The sequence below is a fragment of the Cavia porcellus genome, unplaced genomic scaffold (genome assembly GCF_034190915.1).
Source record: "Cavia porcellus strain 051 isolate PalLab524CR breed Dunkin Hartley unplaced genomic scaffold, mCavPor4.1 scaffold_11, whole genome shotgun sequence".
In the NCBI taxonomy this organism is placed as follows: Eukaryota; Metazoa; Chordata; class Mammalia; order Rodentia; family Caviidae; genus Cavia; species Cavia porcellus.
Window position 1 is genome coordinate 54,408,520 of NW_026947494.1, and position 15,225 is coordinate 54,423,744.

The 15,225-nt window shown below is 38.8% G+C and overlaps 1 protein-coding gene across 2 annotated transcripts in view; it reads left to right on the top strand.

The window, feature by feature from the left end:
- Positions 1-15,225, top strand: part of Nln (neurolysin) — a 96,579-nt gene that overhangs the window by 42,755 nt on the left and 38,599 nt on the right. For both annotated transcript variants that reach the window (XM_005000285.4, XM_003462682.4), the window contains exons 4-6: positions 7,393-7,500; positions 10,549-10,651; positions 11,284-11,444. In XM_005000285.4, the coding sequence (XP_005000342.1) occupies positions 7,393-7,500; positions 10,549-10,651; positions 11,284-11,444 (372 nt within the window). The remainder of the gene's footprint in view (positions 1-7,392; positions 7,501-10,548; positions 10,652-11,283; positions 11,445-15,225) is intronic.

The following is a 15,225-nucleotide window of genomic DNA, read 5'->3' on the forward strand; positions in this document are numbered from 1 at the left end:
GAAAATGTACAATGTTTTCATGATAAAACAGTTTAACCATATTTCATCATTGTCACTTACTAAATAATAGATGCACAATAAGAATTCTTTGATAAAACAGAGGCTGAACTGTTGAAACTATATTTGTGAAATGAAGTGACCAGTTATAATATTGTATATATGTTTTCAGAGCCACAGACTTTGGCTTTACCAGTTTATTTTAGGCAATTCAGAATTTAAAAGGGAAAATTTTAATGTTACAAGGCTGATGAGTAAGTCATGGAAGAAAGTACAGATTTTTTTTTTTGCGGTGCCAAAAATTGAACCCAGAGCCTCATTCAAGGTAAGCACAGGCCCTACCACTGAGGTACAGCCCCAGCCCAAGTACAGATGCTTTTAAGTATATATGCTTTCTCCTTCCCTACCGCCCATGGAGAGCCAGTGCCCTAAACCATGACCGTGTAGGGTGTGGTGATGTACCTTCTGAGAGCCTGAGGCACAGGACAAGTCTAAGTTTGAACTCAAACTGAGCAAATTATTGAGATACTGTCACAAAATAAAAGTGGAGAGGCCCCACCCCTCACCTGAAGTGCCTTTGTGGACCTGAAGGAGCCTCAATGACCCATTCCCCCACCCGCAATTCCTCAGCAGGCCAGCAGGAGCATCAGTAACCCCTCTCCCCCACCCCGCAGTACCTTGGCAGATCAGGGGGAGTGTTGACAACCCTTCCCCACATCTGGAGGACCTCAGCAGATAGGTGAGAGCTATGGATAAGTCCTTCCCCCATCCAGATGAACCTTGGCAGGCCAATGAGAGCACAGATGAGATCCCCACACAAAGGACCCCAGGTGGGGCAGCAAGAATGCCAAAGAAGCCTCCCCCTATCCAGAGAAAGCTGGCTGGGTCTGCAAAACCCCCAGTGACATAGTAAGGCCCCAGTTGGGGCACACACCATGGACAGGTGGGTCTAGCAGTCTGGAAAAGTCTGAAGCTACAGTAACAATATGAACTAAGGGTTGGTTCACATCAATCCTCAAAGGCTAGTCAGCCCAAGAAGAATCCAGGACTTACCCAACTGGCCCCACAAGAGGAATTCTGGTGACTGACCACTCCTGTATACTGTGAGACCTGGCAACTGGGTGAGCAACAGCTACATAGTAGGAAGCTAAGGCACATACTTTGTATGGATGACACTAGTGGAATTGAAAAGACTGAAATATCAACCAGGAGGTAAAAATGACAAAACAAAAAAGCAAAATGTAATCTCAAACCCCAGCCCATCTGGAACAAGTACAGGAGACATCGACATAGGAGACACTGGAAGGTGCATATCTAAAATTTCCGAAAAACAATAGCAAGTAAAGTAAAAAACCAGATCCACAAGGCTATACAGGAAATCAGATCAGAAATAATCTCAGGAAAAAAAAGAGGTGACAACCTTAATGAAGGAATTGTTCAGCATAGCTAGAGAAGACATAGATTAAAAAATGTAGGATCATAGGAAAATGATGGAAACCATGCATGAAAAATATAGAAAAGAAATTGAATGAATGAGTCAAAGGAATATCTAGGAAATTGAAAATCCCATTGAAAGCTGGCAAGACTGCTTGAGTGAAAACTGAAGGTAGACTTTCAGACCTTGAGGACAGGATCATGGCTAGCAATCACAAAGGAAAGATCTTTTAAAAATAACAAGGAACCACCAAATAACAGTTTCAACATCTCCAAGACAATGCAAAGAAAAACACTGTAAGACTGACGGTGACAATGAAAATGCAGGAGCCAACGCAAATTACATTAAAAAAAATATTTGCAGAAGGAATAGCACAAAATTTCCCATACATGAGTACAGATGAGTGAGGCATGTAGAGCTCCGCACACCCATAGCCAAAATAAATCTATAGCCAGATATATAATACTCAAGATCCCAAAAATTTAGCACAAGAACAGAATATCAAAAAGCTGTTAGAGAAAAGAAACCAATCACCTGTAAAGGAAAGCCTGTTAGAATCATGGCCAACTTCTCAACATAAACCCTCAAGTCAAGAAGAGTTTGGAGTGAAGTATTTGAAGCCCTGAAAGAAAAGCAACTTCTAAACCAGGTTGATGAACTCTGAAAAACTATCTTTTCAAAATTAATGGAGAAGAAGAAACCAGTTCACCCTTCCTGTGAGTCAGCAGAAGCCATGCTCGGTCTGGGAGGAGTATAAGAGGCCAACGCACCCTTCCCCTAAACTGTGCAAACCATGCAGGGCCGGGGAAGAGAGACACCAATTCACTCTTCCCATCAGCTGCACAAATATGCAAGGCCCAGGAAGAGAAAAGCAAATTTGCCCTTCCTGTGAGTCCGCAGAAGCCATGCTAGATCTGAGAGGAGTACAAGAAGCCAATTGTTCCTTCATGTAAGTCACACAAATCATGAGGGTCTCAAGAAGAAAGAAGCCAGTTCACCCTTCCTGTGAGCCAACTGGTACACAGGCACAAAAGAGGTCAGCTACACAAAAATTCAGCAAAAAAATAACAGTGAATCAGACATAAACAAATGGACTTAGTAGACATTTACAAGGTGTTCTATCCAACAATATCAGAATATACATTGTTCTCAGCTGCACATGGAATATTCTCTGAAATACACTGTATACTAGCCCATAGAATGTGCTTAAGTAAATGCAAAGGAATTGAAACTATCCCATGCATATTATCTGACCATAGTGTACTGATATTGGAAATTAATGGCAAAAGAAACTGCAAAAACTACAAAAACACATGGAAATTAAATAATATCCTCCTGAACAATCAATGTGTCACAGATAAAATTAAAGAAGAAATTAAACAATATCTACAATTAAATGAAAATGCAGATACAATGCCCCAGAACCTATGGGATGCAATGAAAGCAATCCTAAGAGGGAAATATATAGCAGCGAATTCTCCTATCAGGAAAATAGAGCAAGCACAAATAACCTAATGCTACACCTTAGGCTTCTAGAAAAAGAAGAGCAAATTAAGCCCAAAGCCAAAAGAAGGGAAGAAATTACAAAGATCAGAGAAGAAATTAGTGCAATTGACACTAAGAAAACAATAAAAAGAATTAATGAGTCGAAGAATTGGTTCTTTGAAAGAATAAACAAAATTGATTAACTCCTGGCCAACCTTAACAAGAAAAGGAAAGAAAAAACTCAAATTCATGCAATGAGAAATGAAAAGGATGAAATCACTACAGATCCTGTGGAAATTCAGAAGATCTCAGTGCCCATTTTGAAAGATCACATAGACTGAAAAACACATTAAAAAATGGACAGATTCCTAGAAATGCATGAATTACCAAAGCTGAATCAGGAAGATATAAAAATTTTGAATAACTCAATATCAATTACTGAAATTGAAAACATAGTTAAAAGCTTACCAACAAAGAAAAGCCCAGGTCCTAATGGATTCTCAGCTGAATTCCACAAGAAATTTAGAGACACTTTAATGCCAATACTCCTCAAACTGAAATTCAAAGGGAAGTGAGTCTCCTTAACTCATTCCTGGAGGCAAGTATTATTCTGATACTGAAAACCAGAGAAAGACCCAACCAAAAGGAGAACCACAGGCCAATCTCCCTAATGAACATAGATCCAAAAATTCTCAGTAAAATACTGAGCAAACAGAATGCAGTAAATCATCAAGAAGATTATGCATCATGAGCAAGTGGGACTCATCCCAGGAATGCAGGGATGGTTCAACATATGCAGATCAGTAAACATATATACCACTTCAACAGAGCCAAAGACAAAAATCACATGATCATCTCAATAGATGTATAAACAGTTTTTGATAAAGCCCAACATTCATTCACAATTTTAAAAAACCCTACAGTAAATCAGAATAGATGGTCTCTACCTCAATCTAATAAAAGCCAACTATGACAAATCAACAGCCAACGTCATACTAAATGGACAAAAACTGAAAGCTTTCACTCTAAAATCAGGAAAAAGGCAAGAATGTCCACTCCCTCCACTCCTATTCAGTATATTTCTAGTAATATTAGCCAGAGCAATTAGACAAGAGAGAGAAATGAAAGGTATAAGGGTAGGAAAGAAAAAGTTAAATTACTAGTATTTGCAGATAACATGATACTCTACATAGAAGACCCCCAAAACTTCACCAAAGACTACTAGAGTTAATAAGCAAATTCAGCAGCATCCTTGGATACAAAGTCAACACTCAAACTTAAATGTTCTCCTTGAAATCAAACAGCTATCTAATGATAAAAACATAAATTTTTTTCAAATCCTTATGTTTACTGCTCTTTCCACTGTGATATACTAGTACTTTATCACCCTTAATTCATTAGCAATCTTGAAACTTTTATTATACAAAATGGGAAATTTTCTTGATTTTCCCTCCAAATACTCCCATGATTTTTAAGTTCAGTTTTATTGTCTATAAAATACGTTTGTTGGGCTGGGGATATAGCTCAGTGGCATAGCACCTGCCTGTCAAGTCCAAGACCATGAGTTACCAAAAAATATTCCCGTTACCAAAAAAATTTAATAAAATAAGTCTGTAAGCCTTACCTTGGGGGGTGGCATATGAACAGATTCATATAAAAGCACTTTATTGTAAGAGGAGGTTAAAGAGAAATCTTATCACCGAAATGGTTAAAATAAGTCTGCTTACTGACAAATTATATAAACTTCAAAATTACTTTAGAGAACTTTAGCCTTCTCCTCTTTAAACACAATAAATTTCACCCAAGACTGTGGTCTGGTTCAGATTCAATGGGAGAAATTTTTGTTTAGGAAGGAAGGTACAATTACAGCAAAGCAGTCTAGAAGTATTGCTGACTCCCTCCTATGGAGTCCTTAGGCAGTAATTCTGGCCTTGTGGAGGATTATAAAGGACTGTATTATGATGATGGGCTCTGCAACAGGAATGTGCTTAAGAAGCACATGTTAGAAGCACCTCCCTCCTACCAGAGGCCTTCAGAGATTGCTTGAGACCTGAGTCTGACCTGCAGGGTGTATCTGGCTAAAACTGAGTCAGAGTTTTTTAAGTGTCTTTTTGTAGTAAGTTAAATATTTCAGTGCATTAATTAATCTTATAATTGGACATAAATCAAGGATAATTTTTCTTAGATTATCTTTTTACCTGTTTATAGCCGAATAAATAGGTGTATTTTTAGAGTAAGTAGATTTAATTTTAACCCAGAGTATGAAATTTGAGTTTACTGTCCTGAGTATACTTCCAGGCTTTCTGAAACAGCAGCCCTACTACCTGCAGATATAGCGAGTTAATGTAAGCCTACCCAGTATGAGAGCCCATTGTGATTAAGAGGCCATGGAGTAGGAATTCTGCTTATATCAGCTGCTGAGCTTTTGTTATGAGTCTGTCTTCTAAGCTCAGGGATAAACGGGACCAAGAACACAGCTGCCTGTGCAGCTGCATTTTTCAGATCCTCAATGAATGACCCTCCGCCCTGGATCTCCACCTGCTCACCTATGTCCTTAACAAATTACCCAGCCCTTGCCACCCCTTCTCACCAGGCTTCCTGCCACCCCTGCCAATATACACTGCGTAGTTTGCCCCAGCTTTGCAACTCGCAGTGCTGCAGTGTCTAGAGACTCGTGTTGCCATGGTTGACACTTCAAGGCAGACTTTCTGGTGTTATTGAAGCAGTGAACACAAGTTAATTACATCTGCATGAAAACTGATTTGAATTACCGATCATCCCTCAGGGGGCCAGTCCTTACCTCAGTCAGCCCCTAGGAATTACAGATTTCTTCCCATTGTAGGCTCCTGCTTCTAACATCCCAGTGGATGCCTATACCAGGTGGGGATAGGTGCACCTCCAGTCAGGCCAGCACATACACAAATTCTCCAGGGAAACAAAAGGAAGTTAGTGTGGAAAAAGTAATCTAACTATATTTTGCCTCCACTGAGGATAAACTCAGAGGAAACTTTGAATAATGTATACATGGGTACCTTATTACTATGACATAAGGTATTTATTTGTAGGCTGAGTGAAGTAAGGTTTCTACCCTAAATGGTATATACCTCCCAGTTAAAATGCCAACTGCTGCTGCAAAAAAAAAAAAAAAAAAAAGTTACCAAATTGTTGTAGCATAAGCTTAGCACCAAGAATCTAAAATGATCTGCAGCTGCCAGACTTGATGATGCACTCCTGTAATCCCAGCACTCAGGAGGCTGAGGCAAGTTTGAGACTAGCCTAGGCTACAAAATGAGCCCAAAGCCAGGCCGAACTACATAGTGAACCCTGTCTCAAAAAGATAGATAGATAGATAGATAGATAGATAGATAGATAGATAGATAGATAGATAGATAGATCTGCAGACTGGGAATGCAACTCAGTGTCATAAGTGCCTGCCTGGGAAGCATGAGGCCCTGAGTTCAATTCCTGGTACCAAAAAAGTAAAAAAAATAAAATAAAATAAAATGGTCTGTGCAGCTAAACAAAACTTGTAAAGAGCTAATGAGTTGGGAAATGAGTATTCAGGCCTGGGCAGCTGGGTCATAGAGTCTGTAAGGCTCCAGTTACAGAAGGCACTCGTTGGCTGTCACCCAAACTGATCCCATTATACATGCTGAATCTATCTGGAGTCCATTTCCTTGTAGAAACCACTAACTGACCACTTATCCAGATGTGCCATGCATATTCTACCATCTCTTTTGGAGAAATGTGTAGTGTTTCCACTACCTTACTATAGCTGGGGCACTCTTCCATTCTCCTCTAGGGCTCTCTGTCCCTTGGAGTGAGTGTTGTGTTGCTGCTTATAATTCAGATCCATCAACTGCTTTAGTCTTCTTTGTGTAGTGCTGATTCATTTTCCCAGATACTTGTTCATATGCAGCTTGCTACTCTTGAGCTCGCTTGCCAAACGACAGGAAGGCAGTTTTGAAGTGTTGGAAGCCTTTTGCTGGTATGGGGTTTTATCCAGCTGTCCTTGTTTGGTTTCTTGGCAAAATTGTCCCATTCTGTATTTGTGTAGAATTTACCCAATTAGTTTTATTCATGTCTCTCAAGTAAAAATAGGTTAGCAAATGATCGAATATTAAATCCAAATGATTTGTGGTGTTTATGAAAAAGGCCACTCAGTCATAAAGAATGCTCAGAATGAGATTATATAAATACTTCTGTTAACATGCCTTCCAGTGGTACAGTCCATATTGACTCTGAGGCAAGGCAAGGAAATTCTGGTTAGATTTTTATTTATTTAACATTTCTGTTTTAAATGAGCAGAAGTTCAATAAAGCATAAAATAAATTGTCTTCAAAAGGGCCTGCCTCATAATCCCTTATGTACTTTGTAATCCAAAAGAGATGACAAATAAATTTTTTGGCCTCATAGTTTGTAATTTACCCTTGTACTAGTGCAACAAAAATGGTTGTCATTTATATTAATTTCAGGAAACCTGTGATTTGGAGCAGATAAAGCCGGAAGCTAGACGATACTTGGAAAAGTCAGTTAAAATGGGAAAAAGGAATGGACTTCATCTTCCAGAACAAGTACAGAATGTGAGTTAATGTTTCCTTTTCTTAATGGGAAAAAAAGAATAAACTACAATAAAAATCAAGAAGTAGGGAAATAGATAAGCTATAATAAAATAACTCATAGTGCTAATCTATTTGCAGTGTCTGGTCTTTAATGCTTTGTCCTGTAACTCCTTTTACCCTCCTCATGACTGACAGACAATTTTTCTTTAATCCTGTCCAAGTTTTATTTGTTACAGTGTTGGACTTATTTCCCCTACTCTATTTCATATTCTTTGTTAGTTCCAAATATTAATAGTTGATTTATATTGTTCCTTCTTTGATCATACAGAGATAGAACACTGGCAGTAAAATCCTTATTGATGGAGAGTTTTAAAGCAGCACTTTGGAATGGAATACTCTATGATTAAGATAGTACCTTAAAAAGTAGAGATTAGCTGCTGAAAAAGGCCTCTCAGACTTTTCCTTTTGTCTGAAGCCAATCATGTCTTCTTCCAGATTTAGCAGTAAACTCAGCTTTATAATTAACCTCATTCCTCTTAAATAGGAAATATAAACCATGATTTATTTCTAGATCATTCTTCTAGACAGAAGAACTGGAAATCAGTTTGAAAGAAATCCAAACCATATAATGTCATCATGGTAGCCATAACTGTAGGCACCACTGAGCTATGGGTGCCATTTTCCCACCTGAATGCCCTTTGATCACTTGGTACCCTCTTCATCCTAACTAGAGAAGAAAAATTACCAGACTTCCATGACTGTGCCTTCCCAGTCAATCTTAAGTTCTCTTTCAGACATGAGCACTCTAAAGTTAAGCTGTGTTTGGTTGTAGCTAATAAAATCTCCTTTAAACAATAGAAGAGATTTTGTTGCTTATGTAACTATGAAGTCCAGATGTAGATGAGTTTCCTGGTTTAGGTGGATCTAGATGCACAGTGGTGCCTCTGGTGGCCTGAATTTTTTCTGTTTCTCTGCTCTATCCTCTTCAGTGGTGGTGTGGAGCAGTCAGTGCTTACTAGTGAAACATTTAATGCAAGATATATGAATGTGTAAGACTTTACAAGGTTTGCTTACAGTGGCCCACAGAGTCCACTGTGGAAGAGTGTAAAAGATCTACCTTCTTGCTATAGATCTGAAAAGTCTAGTCAAAGGCCTGAAGCTCAGTGTAATCTGCTATGCCAAGTCCAAATTACGAGGCCAAATGATCTGTGATGAAACAGTGAAGCATCCATACTGAAAGGCTGAAACATCTGCACTGGAAGCCAAGAGATGATGGCCAACGTGAAGGTGAAGTCTAGAGCTCCACTGAAGAAACAGAAGCAACCCTTCCTTCTTCATTTCCCTTTTATACTCTTCTGGTTACAATCTTCCGTAGGGTTGTTCTCCACACCCAGAAATTTGTTGAGCCAATTTAGTTATGCATTTCTTACTCAAGTTGACACAATCAATTAACTATCACATGGTGTTTCTCAAAGGCTACTTTCTTATATTACTAAAACGGCTATGAATCTAAAAAAAAGAAAGACATAGAGAAGCCCCCATCAAAATTCTCCTCATGTCTTGACCCAGCTTGGATCCTTGTACCTAATACTGAGTCCCCAATCAGAAGCTGATTCTTCTCAGCAGGACCCCACTTTAAGAATCAGTGAGTGTGATTTAATTAAATTTCATTATCTAGAATTACAGAAGAGTGTTACAGACTAAAAATTATTTCAAATTTTTCCTTATAGTTTCCTTATTACCTCCTTGGATCTCTCACCTAATAATTTTTCAGCTAATATTAGTAAGGGAAATACTAGGCCTGGATTATCTGACCTAGTCACTGTGATGGGGATGAAGTGATTATCTAACTGATGTTTTCTGTCCAGACTACATGACCTGGGATGGCGGCACATACCTGTAATCCCAGCACTAGGGAGGCAGAGGCAAGAGGATCACTGCAAGTTTGAGGCTAGCCTAGGCTAGATAATGAGTTCAAGTAACAGCCTGTCTCAAAAAGAAAAACCAGCAACAGAAAAAAACCAAACTACAGGACTACAAAGTAGGAAAGAAATGAAAAAGGAAGGCAGGAGTGATGGCATACACTTGTAGTCCTAGCACTTGGTAAGCTAAAGCAGATGGATCACCGCTATTTTAAGGCCAGGCTGGGCTACCTAGTGAGTTAAGAACTGGCCTGGACTGCATAGTGGGACCCTGACTCCAAAAACAATTTTGAAAAAATGAGAAAGGAGTTGGAGAGTCAATCAAAGTGTCCAAAACAACATTGAACAATATGCACCTACACAGAAATCTCAAATTTAGTGTACATCAGAATTACCAAGAGAACTTACTGAAACTGATCATAGTCACCTACTCCCAAGAGTTTGTTTCCATCAGGCTAGTGTGGTGGCCTGAGCAACTACAGTTCCACCGTGATGCCAGTCCTCCTGTGCAGGGCTACACTTTGAGAGCCTGTTTAAGTAAATGTAATTTCCTGGCATTCTGGGAAGATTGGGGCAGATTAATATAAAATTTTCTCGTGATTTCTTATTGCTTACTTTTTGTTCACTTAAACACTTTTTATGCAAATGATAGGATCCCTAAATTACTTCAGTTTACTAAAGCTCAGTAAAATTAAGACACTACCTTTTTTCCAAATCAACCTAACAATTATGCAGTTCTTATCTTTTGGTTTATTTAGGTACTGGACATTGGGTACTAAATTGAAATTTTTAAACACACTCATTAATGGGTCATTAGATTCTTCATTCACTTAGCAACTGTTTATGTGCACAGTGTACCAGATACTGCTTTTACTGTAACTCCTTAATTTATTTAGTTCCTCAAATTTACAACCAATCCTAGTATATCCCCAGTTTGTCTTTCTGTAAGCACTACACACAGATATTGTGAGCATGACACAGAAGACTGCCAATTGCTGCTTTTCCAAACACATCTCTGGAAAGTACTTTCTGAGGGTTGGATACAGAGTCTAGTCACCATATAAAGGTGAAATGTACTTGCCTGATGGCAGTAAAAATGAAAGCTCCTTTTTATTATTAATGTTCTGTATATTTTTCTTCATTTCAGGAAATCAAATCAATAAAGAAAAGAATGAGTGAACTATGTATTGACTTTAACAAAAACCTCAATGAGGATGACACTCTCCTTGTGTTTTCCAAGGCTGAACTTGGTAAAATTCTGTTACTTATCTACGTTAAATTAAGTAATTTATGCAAGTAATGTTACCTCATAATTTGTTATGCTTTCCAGATAAAATAACTATATCAGAGTTTTAAACATTAATTTAAAAATGACCCAACAACTAAACATATTACTCTTGCTATGAAAAAGACAAACAGAGCAGCCACAATTAGACTTTAGGCTGATAAGAGACTGTATACTATTTCTATGAAGAAACCAGGGGAGATTTCATAACACTTTCCCCTTGAATCTTTCTTGTTAACTTACCCTAGTGACCAATAGCCTTTAGAACCTTGAAAGTGTTTCTGCCATGATGTCCCCTGCATTGAACTTAAACTTCTATCCAGGGCCTTTCTTGGCTCAGTTTTGTCTGTTTGCCTTCAAAACACCATCTGCACTGTGCTCTGCAGCCTGTTAATACCATCTTTTGAGCCACCTGCCCTCTCAACATCACCCCCATTCCAGTAAAATCAAAATGAAATTATAAAGATTGTCATTATTTTACTTGAATTTCAGTTACTCCATCACTTTTCCTAGAGCTGCTTAAAGGTACGGTACCAATACTAAATAAACCAATAATTAGTTGGGAGAATAGAAGTATGAGAAAATGACTTTTTGCAGGTGCTCTTCCTGATGATTTCATTGACAGTTTAGAAAAGACAGATGATGGCAAGTATAAAATCACCTTAAAATATCCACACTATTTTCCTGTCATGAAGAAATGTTGTGTTCCTGAAACCAGAAGGAGGATGGAAATGGCTTTTAATACAAGATGCAAAGAGGTACCACAAATGTTTGTCCTTCTTTTATTTTTATGGAAGATTTTCGGGAAAAGATCTGTTTTGCTCATCAATATTGAAGTCATCTCAGAATGTGATATTCCTCTGTGTGTGTGCGCGCGCGCGTCTCTGTGTGTGTGTGTGTGTGTGTGTGTGTGTGTGTGTGTGTGTGTGTGTCTGTGTGGTGTATAACTCCTAAGACTTTTAGCTTTTGTTTTGCTTATTAGCAGTCTGCTCTTGTAGACCCAGGCTAAGTTGTTCTAATAAAAGGAGAATGGGTTAAGTTAACTAGAAGTTGTAGTCCTTCCCCAGGGCAGAAGCCCAGGGCCTTTAAGATTGCTGTCTCTCCTCAACAAGTGACTTCCAAGGTCATTCCTAGAAATGAGTATTCCTTAGTTCCTTGGGAATATGGGGGTTGGGGACGGTACAGTGGGTCTACAAACTGTCTTCAAGGGCAAGGCCTAGAAATGCCATCTATACACAAATCCATTGACAACCACATTGAATCATATAGCTTATCTAGCTCAAGAGAAGCTGGAAAATGTAGTCTTTAGTTAACAGTCATTACTCAGCTAAAGATTTTACTAAAAGAAAAAAAGATAACTGAATACTGCGTCAACTAGCCCATTCCACCGTATTCTTTCTCACTGACTACCCAGGTTACCACAAGGAAGGGCCTCCCATCTCATTTCGTTTATTTGTTTCCTTCTGTTATAGAACCATTTATCAGTTCCTAGCCTGTTACTGCCTCGAACTAGTTTAAATACCAATATCTCTGAGTGATACACAGTTCTTCCCAGTTACAGCTTCTCATCATCTAGTACTCTGTGAATGGAATGCCACATTAACAGCCTCCTAACCCCAAACCACATCCAGGAGTAGAATAAGAATGGAATAACCATGGTAAAAATCCCATTAGAAAAAGGAAAGAGTAGAAAACATAGCAGACAGTTTTTGAACCTGTTTGACAGGACTTAGGAGGATAACATGTTCTTCTGAAGTCCCTTGTTTAACCCTGTTGGACTTACTGGGGTCTGCTTTCTGTCATGATTCAGTTTATGAGTTGGATTCAGTTTGAAGTATAAGGGATGATTTATGATTCAAATAAACATAAAATTTCATAGGCTAGACTCGAATCATTTTTGGGTAATAAAATTCCTTCAAGAACTTAATTTCAGAGCCAAGAATCATGGCATACACCTATAAGTCCTGCACTTGAGAAGCAGAGGCAGGAGAATTGCCATAAATTCAAGGCCAATCTGGGTTACATAATGTTTTGTTCCTTTGTTTCTAGTCAGATTCTTGTTAAAATAACCATGCCCAAATATTCCTTTTGGTCATAGTTCTTAAAACTGCTGTATCTCATATACTGACTTTATATTTTGCCATTCTTCTCTTTCTCAATTTAATATTGTCTGCTTTTGATTCCCTTGAAAAGAAGGCTTGAGTAAGAAGGCAGTGTTTTCAAACTAGTTTCTATGGTTTACTAACTCAGAATGACATCTTTTCTGGTAATTTTAGGGATATAGAACTGAGTTTTCAACTATCTGAAGCCCCATATTGTAGGCCACAGGCACAATCTCCCTCAGCAGAATTCTTTTCCTCCTGTCTTTGCAAACTGGCCAGTTCTTACATGAACTCATATCTCACATAACAATCAGCACACCAACAAACACACATGCTAACAAAAATAGTTTCCACAAAGGACTCCCTTAGAGCTACTCCTCGGTAGTTATCTGGCCTGTTTTCTAAGTATAACAGCAGCGTTAATACATGTTCTCTGTGCATAATAAACATCAGCAGCTTCCCAGCCTGCAGCCTTAATGTACTTACTTTCCATTCTGCTCTTCCTTTTCACTTCCATCATAGCACCCTATCCCCGCTATCAATCTCTGTAGCAGGGTATAGGCTAAGCAGCTGAACCATTCAAAAGCATAGTGACTCAAGGTAAAAAGTTAATTCTCTTCAGAAAGTAGGTTAGAGGTTACCAGAGAATGGAGTTAGGGAGCCTGAGGAGTTGCTTTTAATGCTTAGAGTTTCTGCTTGGGGTAATGAGGAAGTTTTAGCTGGAAATACAGTCGTAATAGTTGCACAACAATGTGAATATAATTAACAGCACTGAATTTTATACTTAATTATATATTATTTTAACCATTAAGGTATATATATCGTACCACAACTTTTGCAAAGATTTCTCTTGGAACTTGAGAAATGAGTAATCCTGAGCTGGAGGACAGCTTGGCCGTACTCAGTATGTAACTTCTAAGGTCATTGTCATCTTCAGTTCACAGTTAACAAGACAAGCACCTGTAAAGAGATGACACAGAAATTGCACTCATCACTTCATTCAGACTTCATTGTTCCACTGAGTGTCACACGACCACATATTAATAGACACCAGAAAGCCTGGGAAAGGCAGCTAGGTAATCATATGTCCAGCAAAAACTCAGAGCTCTTTTACTAAAAAGAAGAATGGGAGGATAGATATTGGGAGAAAATTAGCAGTCTAACAAGAATATCTACAGAAACCAAAAAAACAAGAGAAAATTCAAACTAGTTAATTTTAGAACTTGGAGAATGATGTTGTATGTGCTTTCTTATGCATGTTTTCATTCTTTTCTGTGTTTGTGTTTATATTTTTGAGACAAGGCCTCACTATATAATGCAGGCTGGCCTTGAACTCATGGGTGATCCAGTCCTCCTGCCTCCTGAGTACTGGGATGACAGACATGAGCCATCGGGCCAGCCTCTCCATTCTGATTTTAAAATAATATTTCCGGGTGTGATGACACATGTCCGTAATTCCAGAACTCAGGAGGCTGGGATAGGAGAACTATCAAATTCCAAGCCAGCCTGAATTACATAGTGAGACCCTGTCTCAAAAAACAGAATTTATCCTACCAAGTGATAGCACACATTTGTAATCCCAGTGGTCAGGATGGGGAATGCCACAAGCTTTGGCCAGCCTGCATAGTGAGTTCAAGACCAGCCTGAACTAGTTAGTGAAGCCCTGTTTCATTAATAACAAGTTACATAGTGCTTGCAATTTTTTTTTTTTTTGTACCGGGGATCAAACTCATGACTTCACATTTGGCAGGCAGGCGCTTATGCTGCTGAGCTAAATCCCCAGCCCAAAATTTAAACATTCACTTAGGTTTTTTTTTTTTTTTTTTGGTTTTGTTTTGTTTTGTTTTTTGGTATTGGGGATCTAACTCACAACTGTGTGCTTGCAAGGCAGGCACTTATGCCGCTGAGCTAAACCCCCAGTCCTCCTGCTTGCAATTTTTGTAAGGACTTTCAATATATTCTCATTTGAATCTTCATGACCACCTTATATAAATAATTAATGAGATGAGATGGATGAGAAAAGAGAGAGATGAGAAAGTTGAAGCTCAGAAAGCATAAGGGAATGCATACGGCTGGGGCAGGAGGATCTCTGGGAGTTCCAAGCCAACCTGGGCTACATAATGAGATCAAAACCAGCCTGAACTGCATAGCAAGAGACCCTGTCTCAAGCAAAAAACAAAATGTAAACAGTACATACATACTTTGAATAGTTCTGGAGGCTGAGAAATCCAAAAGCACAGCTCTGGCATGAGCTCAAAAGGGGGAGGAGGGACAGAATAGTGTTCCTTCACATGGTGGAAGGGCAAAAGGGCCTATGTGGCCTCAATCCAGCCTTTCATAGGAACTAACCCATTTGTGAGGCTAGAGCTCTCATGACTTAAATCACTTGCCCAGCAATGCTCTCTCTCAGTGCCACAATTCAAGTTAAGTTTCTAAC